The sequence below is a fragment of the Nicrophorus vespilloides genome, unplaced genomic scaffold (assembly GCF_001412225.1).
Source record: "Nicrophorus vespilloides isolate i.1.1-1 unplaced genomic scaffold, Nicve_v1.0, whole genome shotgun sequence".
In the NCBI taxonomy this organism is placed as follows: domain Eukaryota; kingdom Metazoa; phylum Arthropoda; class Insecta; order Coleoptera; family Silphidae; genus Nicrophorus; species Nicrophorus vespilloides.
Genome location: NW_017100099.1, coordinates 141,004 through 159,926, shown reverse-complemented (window position 1 = coordinate 159,926; position 18,923 = coordinate 141,004). Strand labels below are relative to the sequence as shown.

General features: G+C 37.2%; 1 protein-coding gene across 38 annotated transcripts in view; it reads left to right on the top strand.

Moving 5' to 3' along the window:
- The window catches only part of LOC108567900 (dystonin), a 115,494-nt gene that overhangs the window by 76,971 nt on the left and 19,600 nt on the right, over positions 1 to 18,923 (top strand). For 21 of the 38 annotated variants that reach the window (XM_017928648.1, XM_017928640.1, XM_017928641.1 and 18 more), the window contains exons 1-2: positions 7,777 to 15,582; positions 16,858 to 18,886. In XM_017928648.1, coding sequence (XP_017784137.1) covers positions 7,783 to 15,582; positions 16,858 to 18,886 — 9,829 coding nt within the window. In that variant the 5' untranslated portion in view covers positions 7,777 to 7,782. The other 17 variants (XM_017928671.1, XM_017928667.1, XM_017928678.1 and 14 more) reach the window with 3 other exon arrangements.

The following is an 18,923-nucleotide window of genomic DNA, read 5'->3' as shown; positions in this document are numbered from 1 at the left end:
ACGTCACCGTCGACATTGTTCCATATGGAAATGACTTAAGAAATACAGTTAAATCTTACTCCACATCTGGCTATATGAAACAAAGCAATGTTTCCTTTTCTTTCTCTTTATTTTTTTTTTGGTATAATAACATGTACGTGTTATCTAAATGGTTTTAGTTCGCTGCAGCAGGGTTCGTCTGATCTGCAAGTCTAACATTTATGTTTCTTTACATAACGTGTTCAGGATTTGCAGCTGAATGAAGTCCCTGGGGAATTAATGGCAATTTCATTTAATCGCTAAGCTTGATTAGGAAACAACTTAAATGTAGATTAATACATTTCTTCCAAACATACACAATGCTATTTGTATCAACGAAACTAGCAAATAATTGCATCTACGCTCAATTTTGGAGCTTCGATGGAGATGGTATGAAAATTGTAATTGTATTCGAATTAATCATCGTACCATCTATGCCATACCGTGTTGAACAAATATGGTTGCAAGAGGAGGCAGTTATTTACATCACTTAAAATATTTCTAAATTCTCGAGAACTAAACAATTCGTTTAACCCACTTTACTCGCTTTAATTACAGCGTAATTACGAATTTGATCATCGTATACTTATTAGGCGATATGAAACGTAATGATGAATATTGGAGGAAATCGGAATGGGTGTTTATTTACTTTACGAGATGGATGATAGGAATCATACGTTTTGTAGGCTAATGCAGCAATATCCTCCATTCGCAAATTGTATGTATTTTATCTGAATGTAGTTTCTTGGATATTACATCTAATAAAGTGGTAATACATCATGTGAACATTGAAGTTAGTAATTGTATAGCCATCAATCACTTATTTGTTCCTTAAAGTCATGAATATTAAACAGAACCTAATTGCTTCTTGTATTTCTATCCTAAGACTTCGCAAGCAAAATGCACTTCTGTTTCCAATGTTTATAAAGCAACGCGGAATAGAGAAGCGCGCTAGTAAATGCAATTAAATTAACACATCTTTAAGCAATGTTTATATTATTTAAATATTTAGCATGCAATAAAAAAGAAAAGTTGTATCGTCACGCGTAATGCGTTTCATTTGTTGCAAAGATGGTTTTTAACAATTTGCATATTTGAATTTAATTACTTACAATAAAATCTCAATAATACGCATAGTTGTATACCTTACATAGAAAAGATTAAGAAATATTTATGCAATAATTCATGAAAAATTCTCGTTGCATATACGATTTTTTTTATTGACAAATTATTGTCAACGGATTAATAAATATAGATGTGTTTTTGTAAAGATATAATTATAAATAATAGTGCGTTAATTGTATTTGTATAAATTGACATTGACACCGTTTTTAACTGTTACCTGATGGACGTGTCGTAACCTACCGGCAATTCATTAAAGAATAAAGGAAAATCATAATAACAGTTAGCAGTTATATAAGTAAATATACAACATGTGTATTAAGTTTCACCCACAGCAATTTCGTTTCAAACACCTTATAATATTATAAGCTCTATATAATTATAATTGTCTTAAGTGGGTTTTAAATCGGACAATTAATGTAATCGCTGTTGTTTGTAGGTGGCGTAACGTTTTTCTGTGCAAATGAATTCCAACACTTTTTCTCTCATTATCATTGCTTCAGGCAAATAGTTTTGATTTTATGGTTTATGTTATTGTTATATCCCTTTGTAATACTATATATTGATCCTTTTTGTTGTAATAATGATTGATTTTCAATATTTTCTTATTAATAAATATCGTTTTCTTTTGTGCAGATATCTGATATTGTTGTGGGTCAAGAGCAAAATATCTCCGCTAAAGATTTCCTCTTGCGATGGGCCAAACGCACCACGAACAAATACCCGGGAGTGAGAGTAGCGGACTTTACGAAATCCTGGCAGGACGGATTGGCTTTCACCGCGATCATTCACAGGAACAGACCGGATTTGATCGACTGGAGACAAGCCCGTCAACAGCACGCCAGGCAGCGCATGGAAACTGCCTTCTACATTGCCGAAAAAGAATACGGAGTCACCAGATTGCTCGACCCAGAAGGTAGTCACAACTTGATTTACATTTGTAATTTCCCGTACGATTTCTAAATAATTAGGACTTTGATCGTACTGTTTTATAAATCGGTCGAACGTGCTTTCATAGTCAACGCGAGTACCATTATAAATAATGGCAACGGGATTGCTCGAATTACTGAAGCTTTTCGTTCGGAATGACTGTCATTTAGTGTCGGTCCTCGGTCTTTTATTGCTTGGAATCTTGGATGAGTTTTTTGGTATTTCAAATTAAAACCTTTTTTTTGTGTTTTGTTCTCTCTCTTTAGATGTGGATACTCATGAACCTGATGAGAAATCCCTCATCACTTATATTTCATCTTTGCACGAGGTATTCCCGGACCCGCCACAAATTCATCCACTTTACGACGCCGCGGCTCAGCAAAGGATGCAGGATTATCGCAAATTGGCTTCAATTCTTCATTTGTGGATGAAGGAAAAGCTTAGTTTAATGCAGGATCGTTCATTCCCGCCGACATTGATCGAAATGAAGAAACTGGCCGCGGAATCATCGCGCTTCATGACTGACGAGATACCACCGCGTCAGCGCGACAAGCAACACCTGAATCAACTTTTTAGAGATTTGGACAAGTATTTCAAAACCATGGAGGAAGTTGACATCGAACCAGAATTGCACATCGATAACATCGAAAGGTACTGGACCAAGTTGATGGTGGCCTACAAAGAGCGCGATAGGCACATCATGGAGGAGATCAACCGTTTGGAGCGTTTGCAGCGTTTAGCACAGAAGGTCCATAGGGAAATCAAACAAACCGACGCGAATTTAGATACGATCGAACGAAGAATAGACGAAGAATCGAGAAGGATCGAGCGTATCCATCCGCTCGACGCCAAGAAAATTGCCGACCAAATAGATATGGAATTATCTACCACTGAACAACACATCCAATCCCTAATTAGCGACGTCCACATACTGACGAACGGAAGATACCCGCAGTCATCCGAATTAGATAAACGTGTAAAGAAACTGCACGAACGATGGGTGTCGTTGAAACATTTCATGCACCAAAGAATCATTGAACCCCTTGCTAACCTTAGCTTCCCAGTGGAGGAGAGAACCGTTACCAGACATATGCGAACGATACAGGAAACTAGAAACGTGGACACCAATCCACACTTCAGGTCTCTCCAAGAGGCCATCGAATGGTGCAAAAGCAAATTGAAACAATTGCAAGAAGCTGATTTTGGTACAGATCTGCCATCCGTCAAGAGCACTCGCGATAATCATCTACGCGAACATAAAAACATCGATCATTTCCATACTAAAGTTGAACTTTGTGTGAGAGGCAGACAATATTTTACAGGCGATGAGCTGTCACTTTACAACCAACATCTTAGCACTCTGCAGAAGGTATACGCTGAATTGCTATCGTTCTCCAATAATCGAATGAGCGACTTAGATAGTCTTGTCGACTTCATCCAATCAGCAACAAACGAATTGCATTGGCTCAACGAAAAGGAGGAAATCGAATTGTCCAGAGACTGGTCCGATATACACATGAATCTTCATGCAGTGGAAAAGTATTACGAGGTAATTATAAAATTTACTACTATTATTCCTTCAATTACTTAATAATATAAAAACGCATTATTTGTATACAGTATGCTTATGGGAATGGTGGAAAGGTACATATAAGTTACATATTCATTACTAATAATCATTTCTTATTGAGATAATTTTGCATGAAACTAATTTTTTACATGTTTTATCTTTAGTCTTTGATGAGCGAGTTGGAGAAGCGTGAGATCCAATTCGGCGCAGTTCAAGATCGTGGAGAAAGTCTCGTCTTGCAAAACCATCCCGCTTGCAAATTGATTGAAGCCCACATGGCTGCAATGCAAGAGCAATGGGCGTGGTTGCTTCAGCTGACCCACTGTTTAGAGGAACATCTCAAGAACGCCCACAACTATCAGAGCTTCTACAAAGATATTGCAACGGCAGAACAATGGCTCAAGGAAAAGAACGACGTGATGAATAGTGAATATAGCCAGGGCGAGTTCAATTTAGACACCGGCGAGAGATTGCTGCAAGGCATGCAAACATTACGTACCGAATTGAACGAATTTGCGGAACAAATCCAAAATCTCACAGTCCGCGCCCAAGATGTTGTGCCATTAAAACTTAGGAGGCTGCCTGTTACAAGACCACTGAGTGTTATTGCTCTTTGCAGTTACAAGCAAAATAACGTAAGTTTGAAAATTAACATAATTTACTTTTATATTTATTTATGAATATGTCATTTTCTTTACAGTTTGCCATTGAAAAAAATAAGACCTGTACTCTGACCGATAATTCTGGACGTATTAAGTGGCGTGTTCACAACGATAAAAGAGTTGATTGTCAAGTACCTGGTGTTTGCTTTGTAATTCCCCCACCAGATAATGAAGCTCTAGATGCAGTCGATCATCTTAGGAGCCAATACGAACATTCAAGCAACTTGTGGCAGAAGAAACAACTGCGTCTACGTCAAAACATGATATTTGCCACCATCAAAGTAGTCAAAGATTGGGATTTACCACAATTTATCGCGATTGACGCTGAACCGAGAAATGCTATCCGTAATGCGCTGAACACGGATGCGGAAAGGCTGTATGATGAAAGTGATCCTACAGATCCTCAACTCAGAAGGCTTCGCAGAGAAATGGATGAAGTCAACAGGCTATTCGATGACTTTGAAAGGCGTGCTAGAGCCGAAGAAGACAGCAGAAATCAAGGACGCATCTTCAACAACCAAATAACCAACTTGCAACAAGTTCTGGACGAAGCCGAGCGTGTCATTAATCAACGAGTGATCGCTCCATTGCCAAGAGACTTGGATACTTTACACCATTTGGTACTTGAACACAAAGATTTTGAATCGCGCTTACAAAATCTAGAACCCGAGATAGAGCAAGTCAAAGATACATTCCGCAGCATCACATTGAAGACGCCGCAACATAAGAAAGACTTGGAGAAGGTTCTGAATAAGTGGAATAGTATCTGGAACATCTCGCACTTGTACGTAGAGCGACTCAAGTGCATTGAAATAGTTTTGACAGGTATGGAAGAAGCATCGCAAGTAATCTCAAATTTCGAAAGCAAGTTGGCTATGTACCAAGAAATGCCAAATACACAAAAGGCATTGGAACGCGTTCACGACGATCTATTGGTGCTCCAATCCGCCGTAAGTCAGCAGCAGATCGCTATTGATCAACTTAATGATGACTTTGATAACACGAGGCGTTTGACCGAAAAATCGAGGCCTAGCCAAAGAACACCTCATGCTGATGTGAAGAGGTTGGACGATGAAATTCAAACGATTAACAATAGGTGGAGTAATGTTTGTTCGCAATTAGCCAAGTTGTTTAGTGGCTGTGAAACAGCTTACAAATTACTTAATAAATATCAGAAGGCCAAAGAGGTCGAAGATGATTGGATGGACGAGCAATACGGAAAATTGGAGATGTTGCAACCGATTAAGGAGCGCGCCAAAGATAATTTAGAAGCAACCAGAGTGAGTAGCTATTAGTAGCAATTCTCGAAAATAGTTCTATTAATTGATATAAACAGATAATTCACTTCAAGTAGTTTCAGTTTAAGTTCTCTTTGATAATATATTTTAAAAAGAGAATTCGGTGTTTTGGGCACTCTGTTCTCGGGTGACTAATAACTAATTTCCTAAGATCCCACTAAATTTACTTTTACAGAATCTTCTAAACACTGTAGTAGACCGTGCACCTAACGTAGAAAATGTTAACGACAAGGGAGGCCGTTTCATCCGAGAGGGAAAGGTAATTATCGATTATATTTCATCAAATATATCGCAAATTTCATTTTACTTAATCAATAATTCTTCAAATATATCATTTCTAGTTTCATGATTATTTTTATTCATAGTTCACTGTCATAGAAATGTTGATTATGTAATTTGGATCATTATTATTACAATTTTCTATACACATTTATAGAAAATTGTGTCGGTTAGATTAAATTAGAATATAGTAAGCATCAGTGAGAGTGAATTGTGTGAATGAGCGATTTACATACAAATATTTAAAAAAACACATCCATAAATGACTATTCTCTATATGTTTCTTTCGTTTCAATATTACTATACTTGTCTTCTTTAATAATAATAATAATATACTGAAATACATTTTTAAGTTTCAGTGTGTTAATAAACTAAAAACATTTTCTTATATACATATATTTATTATACTAATAGTGGTTATAGGTATGTTTAGACAAAATTCTCTTCCAAATTTGCACATTCTACTTAGCTTTTCACAATACTTTTATTTCTTATACCTTAATTGTAATACTCTATTTGGCGAGTTCCTTTTATACTCATACTATAAATATGTGATTTTATAGCCATGCAGTGTTATTCAAGCTTCTGAAATTCAATCTTTTATTTGGAAGAGACAAATTTTGATGGTGAAGGGATACTTTTTCAATCTCCGTACTTTTCTTTTACAAACGTACATTCAACCGTTTTACACTTTAGCTGTAGCAAACACATTATTTTACATGATATTTGAGTTATTCTCATTTCGGTGGCACAAGCGATATGAATACACATATGATATATCACAGCTTTACATAAATTCAACTGACCTTTGCACTAACCTAACCTAACCAACTCTCTAACCCTAACACTAGATATGGAGCAAAGGACTGCAGCGATTCAGGGAGTCATTACTCGAGTACCAGCCATCGCTGGACGCAGAGGTTTCCTTCAAGGCACGGAATGGCAACGACACTTCTGGAGCTGATGCTGTTGCAGTTGAACTGGATGAATTCAATGCCAAGTACGAGTATCTACGTACTACACTCTACAGAAGACTGGAAGAGATTGCAGCAAAATGTCCTGGAGATATAGTCACATTGGTAAATATAATCTAAAACGTTTTCAACATATACTCAGCGCTGCGTTTTCAGCGACTTATGGAACAAATGCAACCTCAACCAATACGAACATTCCGCTCCGAGTTCCACATAAGTAACACAGCTGAACAAAGCACAACTTACACGACCACGACACACTACAGCAAACAGTAAGTTTTTTTATTTTTACTATTCGCTTCTTTCTTATTACCTTTAACTTCCACTTGAACCAATTTGATTTATAACATTCGCAATACAATTTTAACAGATATATTCAAACAAAATCATTAAAATGGGAAAACGGTACGTCTATGAAAATAACGCAGGATGAGCCTAATGAGATAGATCATGTGGATAACGGTACCACCAACGGTCGTCCTCAAGATAAATATACCACTAAAACCCATATAACTCAAGAAGATCCAGACTTTGATACAAGCATGCAATTCACTGAAATAAAATCATTGAAGCGGGTGCACAAAGTGAATGAAGGTATCGGAACAGACAACATTATAGATAGTCCCGGCATTCTTAATCCCTTCACCGGAGAAGTGATTACGGTCAGAGATGCTGTGGCATGCAGAATTTTAGATGTCAGAACTGGGAAGATAGTCGCATCTCAAGATGGAACACAAGTTACCATTGAGGAAGCCAAGAAACGTCTTCTGATCGATCCTAATGTGGCCGAGAGACTTCAAGGCCCATGTGGTATCAAAGGCGATGGGCAGAATTTGACGCTCTTAGAAGCAATTCAAAGAGAAATTTACGAAGCAGAACACGGTGGCTTCATGGATCCATCTGAAAAAAGAATGAAGGTAAATGATTCGATGAGCTTTAGTAAAGCCATAGATGATGGTAAAGTTGATTTGTTAACGGGCAATTATCGGCTCGAATCTGGTGAAATTATAACAACACAACAAGCATTCCAACGCGGTTATTTGACAAACAGCATAGTTAAACTGGAAACCAGCGCTGTGTGCCTTTTCGATGCAATTAATCGCGGCCTCGTCGATGAGAGAACTGGTTGGATTGTGGATCGAAACTCGGGAAATAAGTATCAAGTAGACGCAGCGATAAAAACAAAAGTTTTAGACGGTCAAGTAAGGGAAATAGTCGATCCTAAAACCGATAACAAGATAACACTGTTGGAAGCGTTAGAAAAGGGAATTATAAATCCGAAATTAGGAAAATACGTGTATCATCATGAAAAGTTGCCTTTCCTTGAAGCGAAGCGCAGGCAATTGATTTTAAAACCATTAACTTTAAAAGACGCCCTTGATTTGAATCTGTTGGATAACGATTGCAAAATATGGTCACCCCTGCACCAAACTAAATTAAGTATTTTAGAAGCCGTAAGTCGTGGCGTTTTAGATTCTAATTCAATTCAGTCAATTACAAATGTAGCTAGAGATGAATTATTAACTTTAAGCGATGCCATCGCTTCGGGTATTATTCTGCCACACGGTATATATGTAAATAACGATACCGACGAAAAGATCGACATTCCTGATGCAATCAAACGTGGATTCATCACGTCTGTCACACAGAAATCCATTTTTGATACCGACGGATTTCGTCCACCGGATAAATTCGATTACATAAGCTTTAATTCCGCTAGCGCCAAAGGGTATATTAGTAAAAAGGATAACGGTAGTTTAGTTACGAATATTAAGAGCGGTAAATTAATTTCGTTCGCAGATGGTGTTGCAACTGGCGAAGTGAAACCGGATGTTCACGAAATGTTAACGCGAAAAATCGGTATTTTCGAGAACGGCAGAGAACTGAGTGTGTTGGAGGCCGTCTTTAGAGGATACATAGATCCGAAAACCGGAAATTTTATTGATATTAGTAAAAACAAAATTGTGCCTTTAAATGAAGCTATTGCGCAAAATCTTATCACGTCCGAGGGTGCCGCATTGCTTAACTCGTTGCTGACGATTTACGTAACGAGTCGCACAACAAGTAAACAAATTCAGAAATACGTCACGCATCCTAAGCCTTACGAACCGCATGTTATTTCTTATACGGAAGCTATCCACCATGGCCTTATCGATAACGACAATCAAACTTTCCGTGATCTTAAATCCGACAAAGTTATTCCCATAGTGCAAGCATTGAGCGAAGGTAAATTAGCTCCAGATGGATATAGTTCAGGTGTGCAAGATCCTAAAAGTACTGGTGCTTATCCGAAAGGTACTTCGCCTTCAAAAACCACCATTAGCGTTATTCAGATTAAGCAGGATCCCGAAGGTAAACTTAAAGACCCCAAAAATAGTGTATCTAAACCTAAGGAGAAGCAAGTTTTTGAATTACCACCAGACGGCTGGTTGTTATCGGACTCCATTAGATTAAACATGTTTGATCCAATCACTGGTTTGTTCACAATACCTGGTACAGATAGGTTAGTTAGTTTCGAAGAATGTCTTGCAATGCAAATAATCAATGCAAATTCGGCAACAGTTGTAGACCCAGTATCAAGAGATCATATTAGCCTTACTAGAAGTTTAGATAAGAAAATATTAGACAGCGTAGGTAGATACAATTTAAATAATAAACGTATAACCATGAAAGAAGCCATCGATAAGAGCTTAATAATTTTGGACGACAATGTACCAATGGAACAATCTAGTCAACGACTTTTGCAAGTCACTAAAGAACCCGGTCAACCAGATCGCGTCGAAGTATCGGATGTTATTGATAAAAATCCCCCCGTCTACACAGAAATAAAAGACTCCAAAACAGACTTGAGTCCTATACAACTTGAAAACGGTGCTATATACGATCCTTCAAATGCAACAGTCATTTTACCAGACAAAACCAAAACTCTGTTCGACGCAATCGCAGATAAAACTATTAGTCCAAATTCCGTTAAAATAAAGGATCCAGTTTCTGGTAACGATTTAACCATAAACGAGGCTATCCAGAAGAACATCGTAGACAAAGATAGCGGAACTTATATTGATAGATCCGGAAGAAGAATGACATTCTCGGAAGCCTCGAAGTTTGGTTTAATCGCTATCGCAGGAACGCCTATATTAGCCGCAAAGTCAATTAAACAAATATTCGATTCCAAGAAGGGTTCTCAGTCCTTAATTAATAGCGAAAAGTCCCCAGAACAATCTGAAATGTTTGTAGAAACTAAAATTGTTTTGACTGATCCCAAAACAGGAAAAAGGTATTCGCCGGAAGAAGCCGCAGACGTAGGATTAATAACGAAAGAGGATTTAGAAGTACTCAAAAAAGAAACTCCGAAAACCCCGGATCAAAGTATTTTAGGCACAGATCCAACTACAGGTACAAAAACTGCGTTACATGTAGGAATTATGACATCGCAACAGATTGTTACTGAAAAATCCACCACCCATTACTCGTACTCGCAAACTGATTTTAAGACAGTGGAGAAAATGGATGTTTCACCTATTGTAGATTCAAAAATGGAAACTGACACTTTGAGGCATCCCCTCGTTTCTAAAGAAGAATTAGAAACTGCAAAGAATTTACTGAAACCAGTGACTGTTACAAAGACTGCAGATGATGGTCCACATAAATTAAAACCGACAATAATTGAAACCAAGTTTATGGTAGTAAATCCAAAGACGGGTCAAAAAATACCAGCCCAGGATGCTCTCAGGTTAGGATTAATCACACCGGAACAATTTCAAAATATGCGGCCAGAGAATGCCACGAACACAAATATATATATTAAAAACTCTAAAACCGGTCAAAATATTTCGGCCGAAGAAGCTGTTAGACTTGGACTTATTTCGGCCAGCGAATTAGAAAACCTTAAATTAAAGCATCAACCAGATACCAATGCATTTATTAATACTCAATCTATAGATCCAAAGACCGATTTAGAAAAAATAGACTCAACCTCATTAGAATTGCAGTCAGAATCCTATGTTGATCCAAAAACAGGCAAACACTACACTCCAGAAGCTGCTTTAGAAATGGGGCTTATTTCACTATCAGAATATGAAAGCATAAAAAAGAAAACACCTAACGAAACTAAAGTCATTTATAATACACAAATTATGATCACAGACCCTAAAACTAATAAATCAGTTTCTGTAGAAGAAGGTCTTGCCCTTGGATTGATTACTCAAGCTGAAGTTGATGAACTTAAAGCAAAATTAGACAAATCTCCAGAATATATTAAATCAACTGTTACAGTGACTGTTCCTAAAACCGGTGAGAACATCCCAATTGCAGATGCATTAAAACAAGGTTTAATTACACCAGAAATGTACGAAAAAATGGTTAGAGATCAGCATACTGATCATATTATAAACAAGGATAACATTGCTAATAAGGAGGGTCGCGATACAGAAAAAGAATTATCATCTGAAGTTTCAACTAGACAGAAATTAAACGAAAATGAACATAAATTGAAAAATACTCCTCTCTCTCAAACTATTTCATTTGATCGTCAGCCTGAAATTTCTTTGGCGGACAAAACTCGTGCGCGTATTACTACCGAACCGAAATACGAGGTGGCAATAGGACGAGCCACATCTTTAAGCCCCGAGAGGGATGCTAAAAAGGCAGTTTTACAAAAGTTGAGAAAGAAAACCATCAAACCTAAAGATGCTCTACAAAAAGGTTTAATCGATTCACAGACAGCCGATATACTAGATAAAAAGGACACATTTATTTCTGCCGAGGGAGAAGTTTTAAGTCTACAAGAAGCTGTAGATAATAAGAAGATAGATGGTGATAAAGGAAAGATCGTCGATCCTCAACGTGGTGATATATTGACAATAAATGAAGCAATATCTCGTGGAGTTTTAGATCCAGATGGCGGTAATGAAGTGTTAATACCACTGAACAAAAGCTTATCTGTGCCAGAGCTTTTCGATCAAGGATTAATAGATCCGGATACTTCGAAAGTTGTGCATCCGGAAACTGGTGCATATTTGACTTTGAAGCAAGCCATTCAGTGCGATATTGTTGATCCACTTAGTAAAGTAAATGTTAGTGATGGAAAAGTAACATTATCTGAAGCATTGGATACTGGAAAAGTTGATAATACCAAAGCCGTTGTTACAACAAAAGGTGGTAACTTAGATCTGCAAACCGCCGTAGAAAGAGAGATATTTGATAAAGTTGAAAATAACAAGGATATTCCACCAGCAGCTATGACATTCCCAGTTGCTTTAAGTCGAGGACACATTGATCTACAGAGTAAGACGTTTATTCATCCAATTACTCAAGAAAAGGTAAGTTTAAGTGAAGCATTCAAGGAAAATTATATCATGGTTTTGCCATTTGAGCGCAGTGCAGATGCCGTGAATTTAGAAAATGCCATAGATATGAATCTGATAGATACAGACAGCGGAACGTTTACAAATCCATTTACAGGAGAGATTATACCTATAGCGCAAGCAGTAGAATGCGGTCTTCTTTTTATTGAAAATACTCAGAAAAGCCCACAGGGAATAAAGAATGTGATTATTGATGTAAAAGAAGGCGACATTAAATTGAAATGTAAGTCAATTGGAGCAGAAGGCTCTTACCCAACAAATCAAATAACTTTCTCTGATGCCCTAAATAGAGGTTTAATAGATATGAGTGCAGGGACTTACACCGATCCAAAATCAGGAGAAAAGATGTCAATCAGCAATGCTATCAAAGATGGAATATTAGAAGCTGCACCCACCAACGATGTAGATACTGATGGAGACAAGACTGTAGAATTAAACATTGCTGAAGCGTTTGATAAGATTTACGATAAAGAGACAGACAAATTCCATGACCCCACTGATTCAAATAAATTGTTAACATTTAGTGAAGCATTAGAGAAAGATATTATTGATCCAAATTCCATGATATATGATGTTAAATCGCAGAAACCTATTACAATTGAACAGGCTGTCAGTCAAGGATTAATTGACCCAAAAACAGGTAAAATCAAAGAGCAAGGAACAGGCAAGAGCGTCGATTTTAAGAAGGCCGCAAAAATGGGATTGATTGCTGTAATCGGAGGAATTGCAGCTCCTATTGTAGCACCTATAGTTGCGGGAGCGGCCGTGGTCGATGCAGTTAGAAATAAACTTGACAAAACGAAGCCATCAGGCGGAACCGATATGAAACAAAAAATTGATAGTTTTATTACTATGGAAAAAGCAGAAATTTCATTTACTGAATCATCTCCACAAATTGATAAATTAGGAAACAAAGTTAAATCAAGTGATAATGACAGTACGATTTCTAAAGATAGTGTGGATCCCAAGAAATCGTCTGATAAAGAAACCACCGATGCGAATAAATCTAAAATTACTTTACCAGAAGCAGTGTATAGGGGATATTACGATCCAGAGAGCGGAAATTTTGTTGATCCCGAGAACAAAGAAGAACTGAAAACACAATCTGCTATAAGCCGCGGATACATTGACACATCCTCGACGTTAGTGACAATTAACGAAGAAGTCGTTACATTTGATCAAGCTGTAGTTGAAGGTATTATAAATACAACCGAGGGTGTCCTAATACTTGAAGGTGACAATGTTATTGACTTTAAGGAGGCCTTTGAGAAAGGTTTAATGGTTGAAGTCATATCGCCAATGTGCTTGGCTGAAGCTTTAGTCAATATATTTAATCCCGAAACACTGACATTCTTAGATCCAAGAAGCGGTAATCATTTAAGCCTAGGTGAGGCTATTGAAGTCAGTTTGATCGATCCAAAATCTGTTTCCGTTAAAGATACGAAATCAGGTATCCCCAGAAAAATCCCATTACTCGATGCAATTCACAATGGCTTGATTGACGGAAATACCGGTAATGTTAACGTTTATAATAAGGGCGAACTGACCGTTGTTCCATTGAAAGAAGCATTCAGTTTAGGTTTGTTAATCGATGAAAATGCAGCTATATCATTACAGAGAGCGATACATCAAGGGTTATACGATGAAACCAGTGGAAAAATGTTGGATCCAAGTACAGCGCGAAAAATCACTATTCATGAATCAATACGCAAATTCTTTATTAATCCTCTGCTTCCATGCTACTTTGATAAGAAGAATAAAAAATTGCATCACCTCAAAGATTCTTGCATATTGGGCATAATTGACAAATGCAATGGAACATTTAAAGATCCAGCTACTTCCAACAGCATGCCATTGAATAAAGCTATGGAAAAAGGTTTAATTGTAGATATCGAGACGGCCAATTTCAGTCTGTACGAAGTCTTGGATATGGGATTATATGAAAATAATAAGCTTATTCATCCAGCGACTAACGCAAAATTCAATTTGAACGATGCAGTAAGTCACGAGCTAATTAATCCGAATATCACGATAATCAAAAATATCAAATCTCATAAATACATCCTTCTTCCAGAAGCTTTAGAAGAGAATATAATTAATGGTGTATCAAATGAATTCAACTTGCCAACTGGCACAATATCCTTTGCCGAAGCTAAAAGACGCGGTTTAATTGTTACACCTAACAAACGCTTAACGTTGAAAGACGCAGTCGAGAACGGTTTATATCGACCAGATTCCGGTAAATTTGCAGATCCATCTTGCAACGAATTTTTCGATATTTCTGAAGCACTCGCTAATGGTTTAATTGATCCTAGCACAACAGGTTTTAAAGATGTAAATGGTTTCGTAAAATCATTACCAGACGCGATCACTGATGGTAATATTGACGTGGAAAAAGGTCGTGTGTACGATGCAAAATCAAAGAACGTTTACAACTTTGACAAAGCTTTAGACAAGGGTGTTATTGTAACTTTAGATAAACCATTACTTCTTCAAACTAATTACGCTGCAATTCAATCAAAACCGACCATTCGTCAATGCACATTGGAAGAAGCGATTAAATTTGAATTACTTGATCCTAAAATCGCTGTAATAAAAGATCCACAGACAGGAGATTTCAAATCGTTGGGTGCTAGTATTGATGACAACACCCTTAACGCCGATAAAACTATTGTTTTTGAACCTAAAGGTAAAGTAAAATCTTTGATCGCTGTTTACGATCAAGTGATTGTAATTTATGTGAAAAAACCTATGAGTTTTGAAGCTGCTTTAGAAAAGGATTATCTAGATATAAACACCGGTAAATTCACCGATCCACAAACCAATGAAATATTAACTTTAAAAGAATCCTTTGCTTACGGATTCATTGATCCGGACACAGCGTTGGTGAAAGACACAAATAAAAAGAAGCTCGTCAAGCTTCCGGAAGGTTTCCGTAAAGGTTTAGTTGATGCTGAAAAAGGTAGCATTCTCGATAGTGCTACTTCGAAATTGCACGTCTTACCTGTGGCTATCGATAATGGTTTGTTGATAACGCCGAAAAGAAGTTTCACGTTAATCGAAGCCATTCAGTACGGAGTTTACAATCCGACAACCGGTGCCTTCGTAGATCCATTCGTAAATACATCAATTATCGATAGAAAACGTTTAACATTAATTGAAGCAATCGATGATCTATTGGTTGATCCAAGTAGTACTGTGATCAGAGATCCAGAAACAGGTACAATGCTTCAATTATTGGGAGCTATTGACAATGGTGTAGTTGATGGAATAGGTGGACGAATTTACGATAAAAACGAGGATAAACTCATAGATTTTGGAAAGGCCTTGGAGAGGGGATTAATCAAACCAGCCGAAGAAAGGGTAAGTCAAATTTATGCTTTCTATGTTTATTGCTACTTGTGTTTAAGTGCGCTGAGCAAATATGGCGCTTTGGTTGTTGAGCTTAATGTGTTTGAAACTGGAGAACGAAAATTTTAAATGCTTAATAGCATGCTGAAATATCCTATTTACATTTTCACACTTTAGAATGCTACGCTATACACATACGCACCGAAGGGATATTTTTCAATACACGAATATTTAGAACGAACGCATATAAATGCAGTTCGAGAATATTTATTCAATTGAAAAATATCTGTACAACAAACATTCGCTCACTCACACCACATAAAAACGCAAGATTAAACTTTTTGATTTAAATTAATATTTTTTTTAATTATTTAATTTATTAATTGAATCTACATTTCTAATGTTCTTAATCAAGCTAAAACAATCGACTGACAACATATAATTTTTTGCAGCTGTGTTACATCCCCATGGGAGCTTTACATTTTTGTGTGGTGGTTCCACAATTCACACATTATCGGTGCAGAAAAAAGGCCATACGACTTGCCGTTTGCACAAATAACTGCTATAAAACATTTAGGAAATAGCTTTAATTTCGCTTTAACAAATTCAGTAATTAAATGATAATCAACTTTAATTACAAATCGAATTTACCATTGTTGTGTTTTTTTTATTATTAATTATTATAATGAGAATAATAACTGTATGTAACAATCACTAATTATCTGCACTACAACTATGAATTTCAAAATTTGAGTCATCAATGTGCAGCATATCGTATTGATTACATTTCATGACGTAGGTTTTGGTGCAAAGAATGCTTTAAATATTTCTGTTATTTTATGTTTTTTTTTGTTGTTTTTTTTTACAATTAATTTTTTTGTTCCATTTGTTTGCAGGTTTTGTTTGATTTTATTTAATTTGATTTTATTTTGAAAAATTATGTTTTTTTATAACTAACAAATGAGAAACAAAGTTTGTGTGTGCTTGTGTGCATGAGAAAGTTTAGGTTTAGGGATGCAAAAAATAAATGATACAATTTGTAATGTGCAATCCGTAGAATGGATAAGCATAAATGAATTGTTTAGATGTTTAGTTTAAGTCTAGCTTTTAAGATAGTTTTAAGGGGAAGGTAAGTGCTACTGGCTGGTAAAATAAAACGCAAATTCATCAAGGCGCTTCAGAGTGTAGGTAAAATGCATGCTGTGACCAATAGTATGAAGCAAATCTAAGTTTTTTTTTATTGTTCTGTCCACATGATATTTTAATATTTATGTTATGCAATTTTAGCAAGCCGTTGAAGAAAAATATAAATTGTGCGACGAGAGTCTTACAAAATTGCTTCAATGGATTTCCGAAGTCGAAGAGAAGATTGCCACCCAGGATGTGTTGCGTGAAGTCGAGGAAGACCTTAGGAACCAGATTAACGTGATGAAGCAGATCAAGGAAGACCTGAATCAGCATTCCGGACCGGTTTCCCATTGCTTGGATCAAATTAGGCAATTGGTTCTAACAGCTGGTGACATTTTATCGAAGAGCGAAGTCTCCACATTGGAAAAGAACGGAAGAAACTTGAAGACACGTTACGACAAGACCAGCGATCGTACAGATAAATTAATAAGACGTATGTTAACTGCCAGAGATGAGTTGCACAAACTGAAGGGTGAACTTTCTGGTTTCTCGAGTTGGTTAGATAAAGCCAGAAGAATATTGGAAGACAAAGAACGTGCATTGAGCGATTTGCAGCGTTTGGATTCCAGTGCAGATAGCACCAGGGAGTTTGTCTCTGACGTAATTTCCCATCAAGCTGATCTTCGATTCATCACCATGTCTGCCCAGAAATTCGTGGACGAATCTAAAGACTATTTGACAGTTCTCAACGAGTTCCGCACAACTTTACCATCTCGCATGCCGCACATTGAACCACTTTCGGCACAAGATTCTCCTGTCCGTAGCGAAGTTTCTTATGTTACGCAACAATACAGAGATCTTTTGCACCGAGCAAACATGTTATCAGATCGTTTATCGGGAGTCGGAGGCAAGCAACGTGAATACAACGATGCAATGGATAAAGCAAGATCATGGTTACGCGACGCTGAGCCAAGAGCCGCCAAAGTCCTCAGTGATCCAATTGGTGGAGATCCAAGAACGGTAGAAGATCAACTGTACAAAGCCAAGGCTTTGAATAATGAATTTGTAGCCAGCGGACGTCTAATTGATAACGTGAAACAAGCTTCCGTTTCGTTACTGCGATCTTTAGAAGGACAAATATCACCATTGGAAATTACTTCCATAGAAGAGCCTGTTATTGTATTGGAACAAAAATACAATCAACTGAAGAATGCTCTTGGTGACCGTTGTCAAGAACTCGACACTGCTCTAGTCCAATCACAAGGAGTGCAGGATGCCCTAGACAACATCGTATCTTGGTTGACTTCAGCTGAAACAGAATTCAAGAATATTCAACGTCCCGCGTCTTTGATTAAAGAACGCCTCGAGGAACAAATCCGTGAACATCAAGTATACCAATCCGATGTCGATACTCACATTTCGTCTATTGATTCAATTTATTTATCAGCGAGTGATCTGATCTCCTCTTCTAGCAATACCAGAGTAGCTAAGAAAATTGAGGATAAATTGAACGATGTGAAACACCGTTTTGAGAAATTGTTGGATCGCACGCAAAGACGCGGAGAGTTTCTTCAAGAAGTTTACGGAAATCTTATCACCTTTAATTCTCAATCGGATCAATTTGATAAATGGTTCAATGGTATTGTTGAAATTATTGAGTCTAGAGATTTCTCGAAGCTGTCTATTGAAGATTATGCCAGTAGAATGCAGGAGATCGGAGATAACCGTGATAACAAACAGCCATTGTTTGAAGAAGCAATACACGGTGGCAAAGAATTGGTTAATAAGCGTGATGTCACTGATACGGCTCCAGTTAGAGATGCAATTAAGTCTATGGAGAATCGCTGGAGGGATTTGAATAATCTATTGGATGAGAAGCAAAAGTTGTCCAAGCAGCGATCAGAACAACTCAACGCGTATGAAACACTCCGCGAACAAGTCAATGAGTGGTTGAGCCGAATGGAGACCAAAGTTTCGAGACTGGATGTCGTGGCTGTCGATATGCAAATATTGCAGAAGCAAAGCGATGATCTTAAGCCAATCGCTAAAGACTACAGGGACTATGCACCAACAATTGACAGAGTCAATGACGTCGGTAATTTGTACGATAGTTTGTTACGTGATCGCCCAGAATCACCTAGCCGCAAACGGGCTAGCAATTACAGTCCAACCAAACGAACTAGTTCATGTAAGTACAAGTATAAAATGTTTGTATCATATAATTA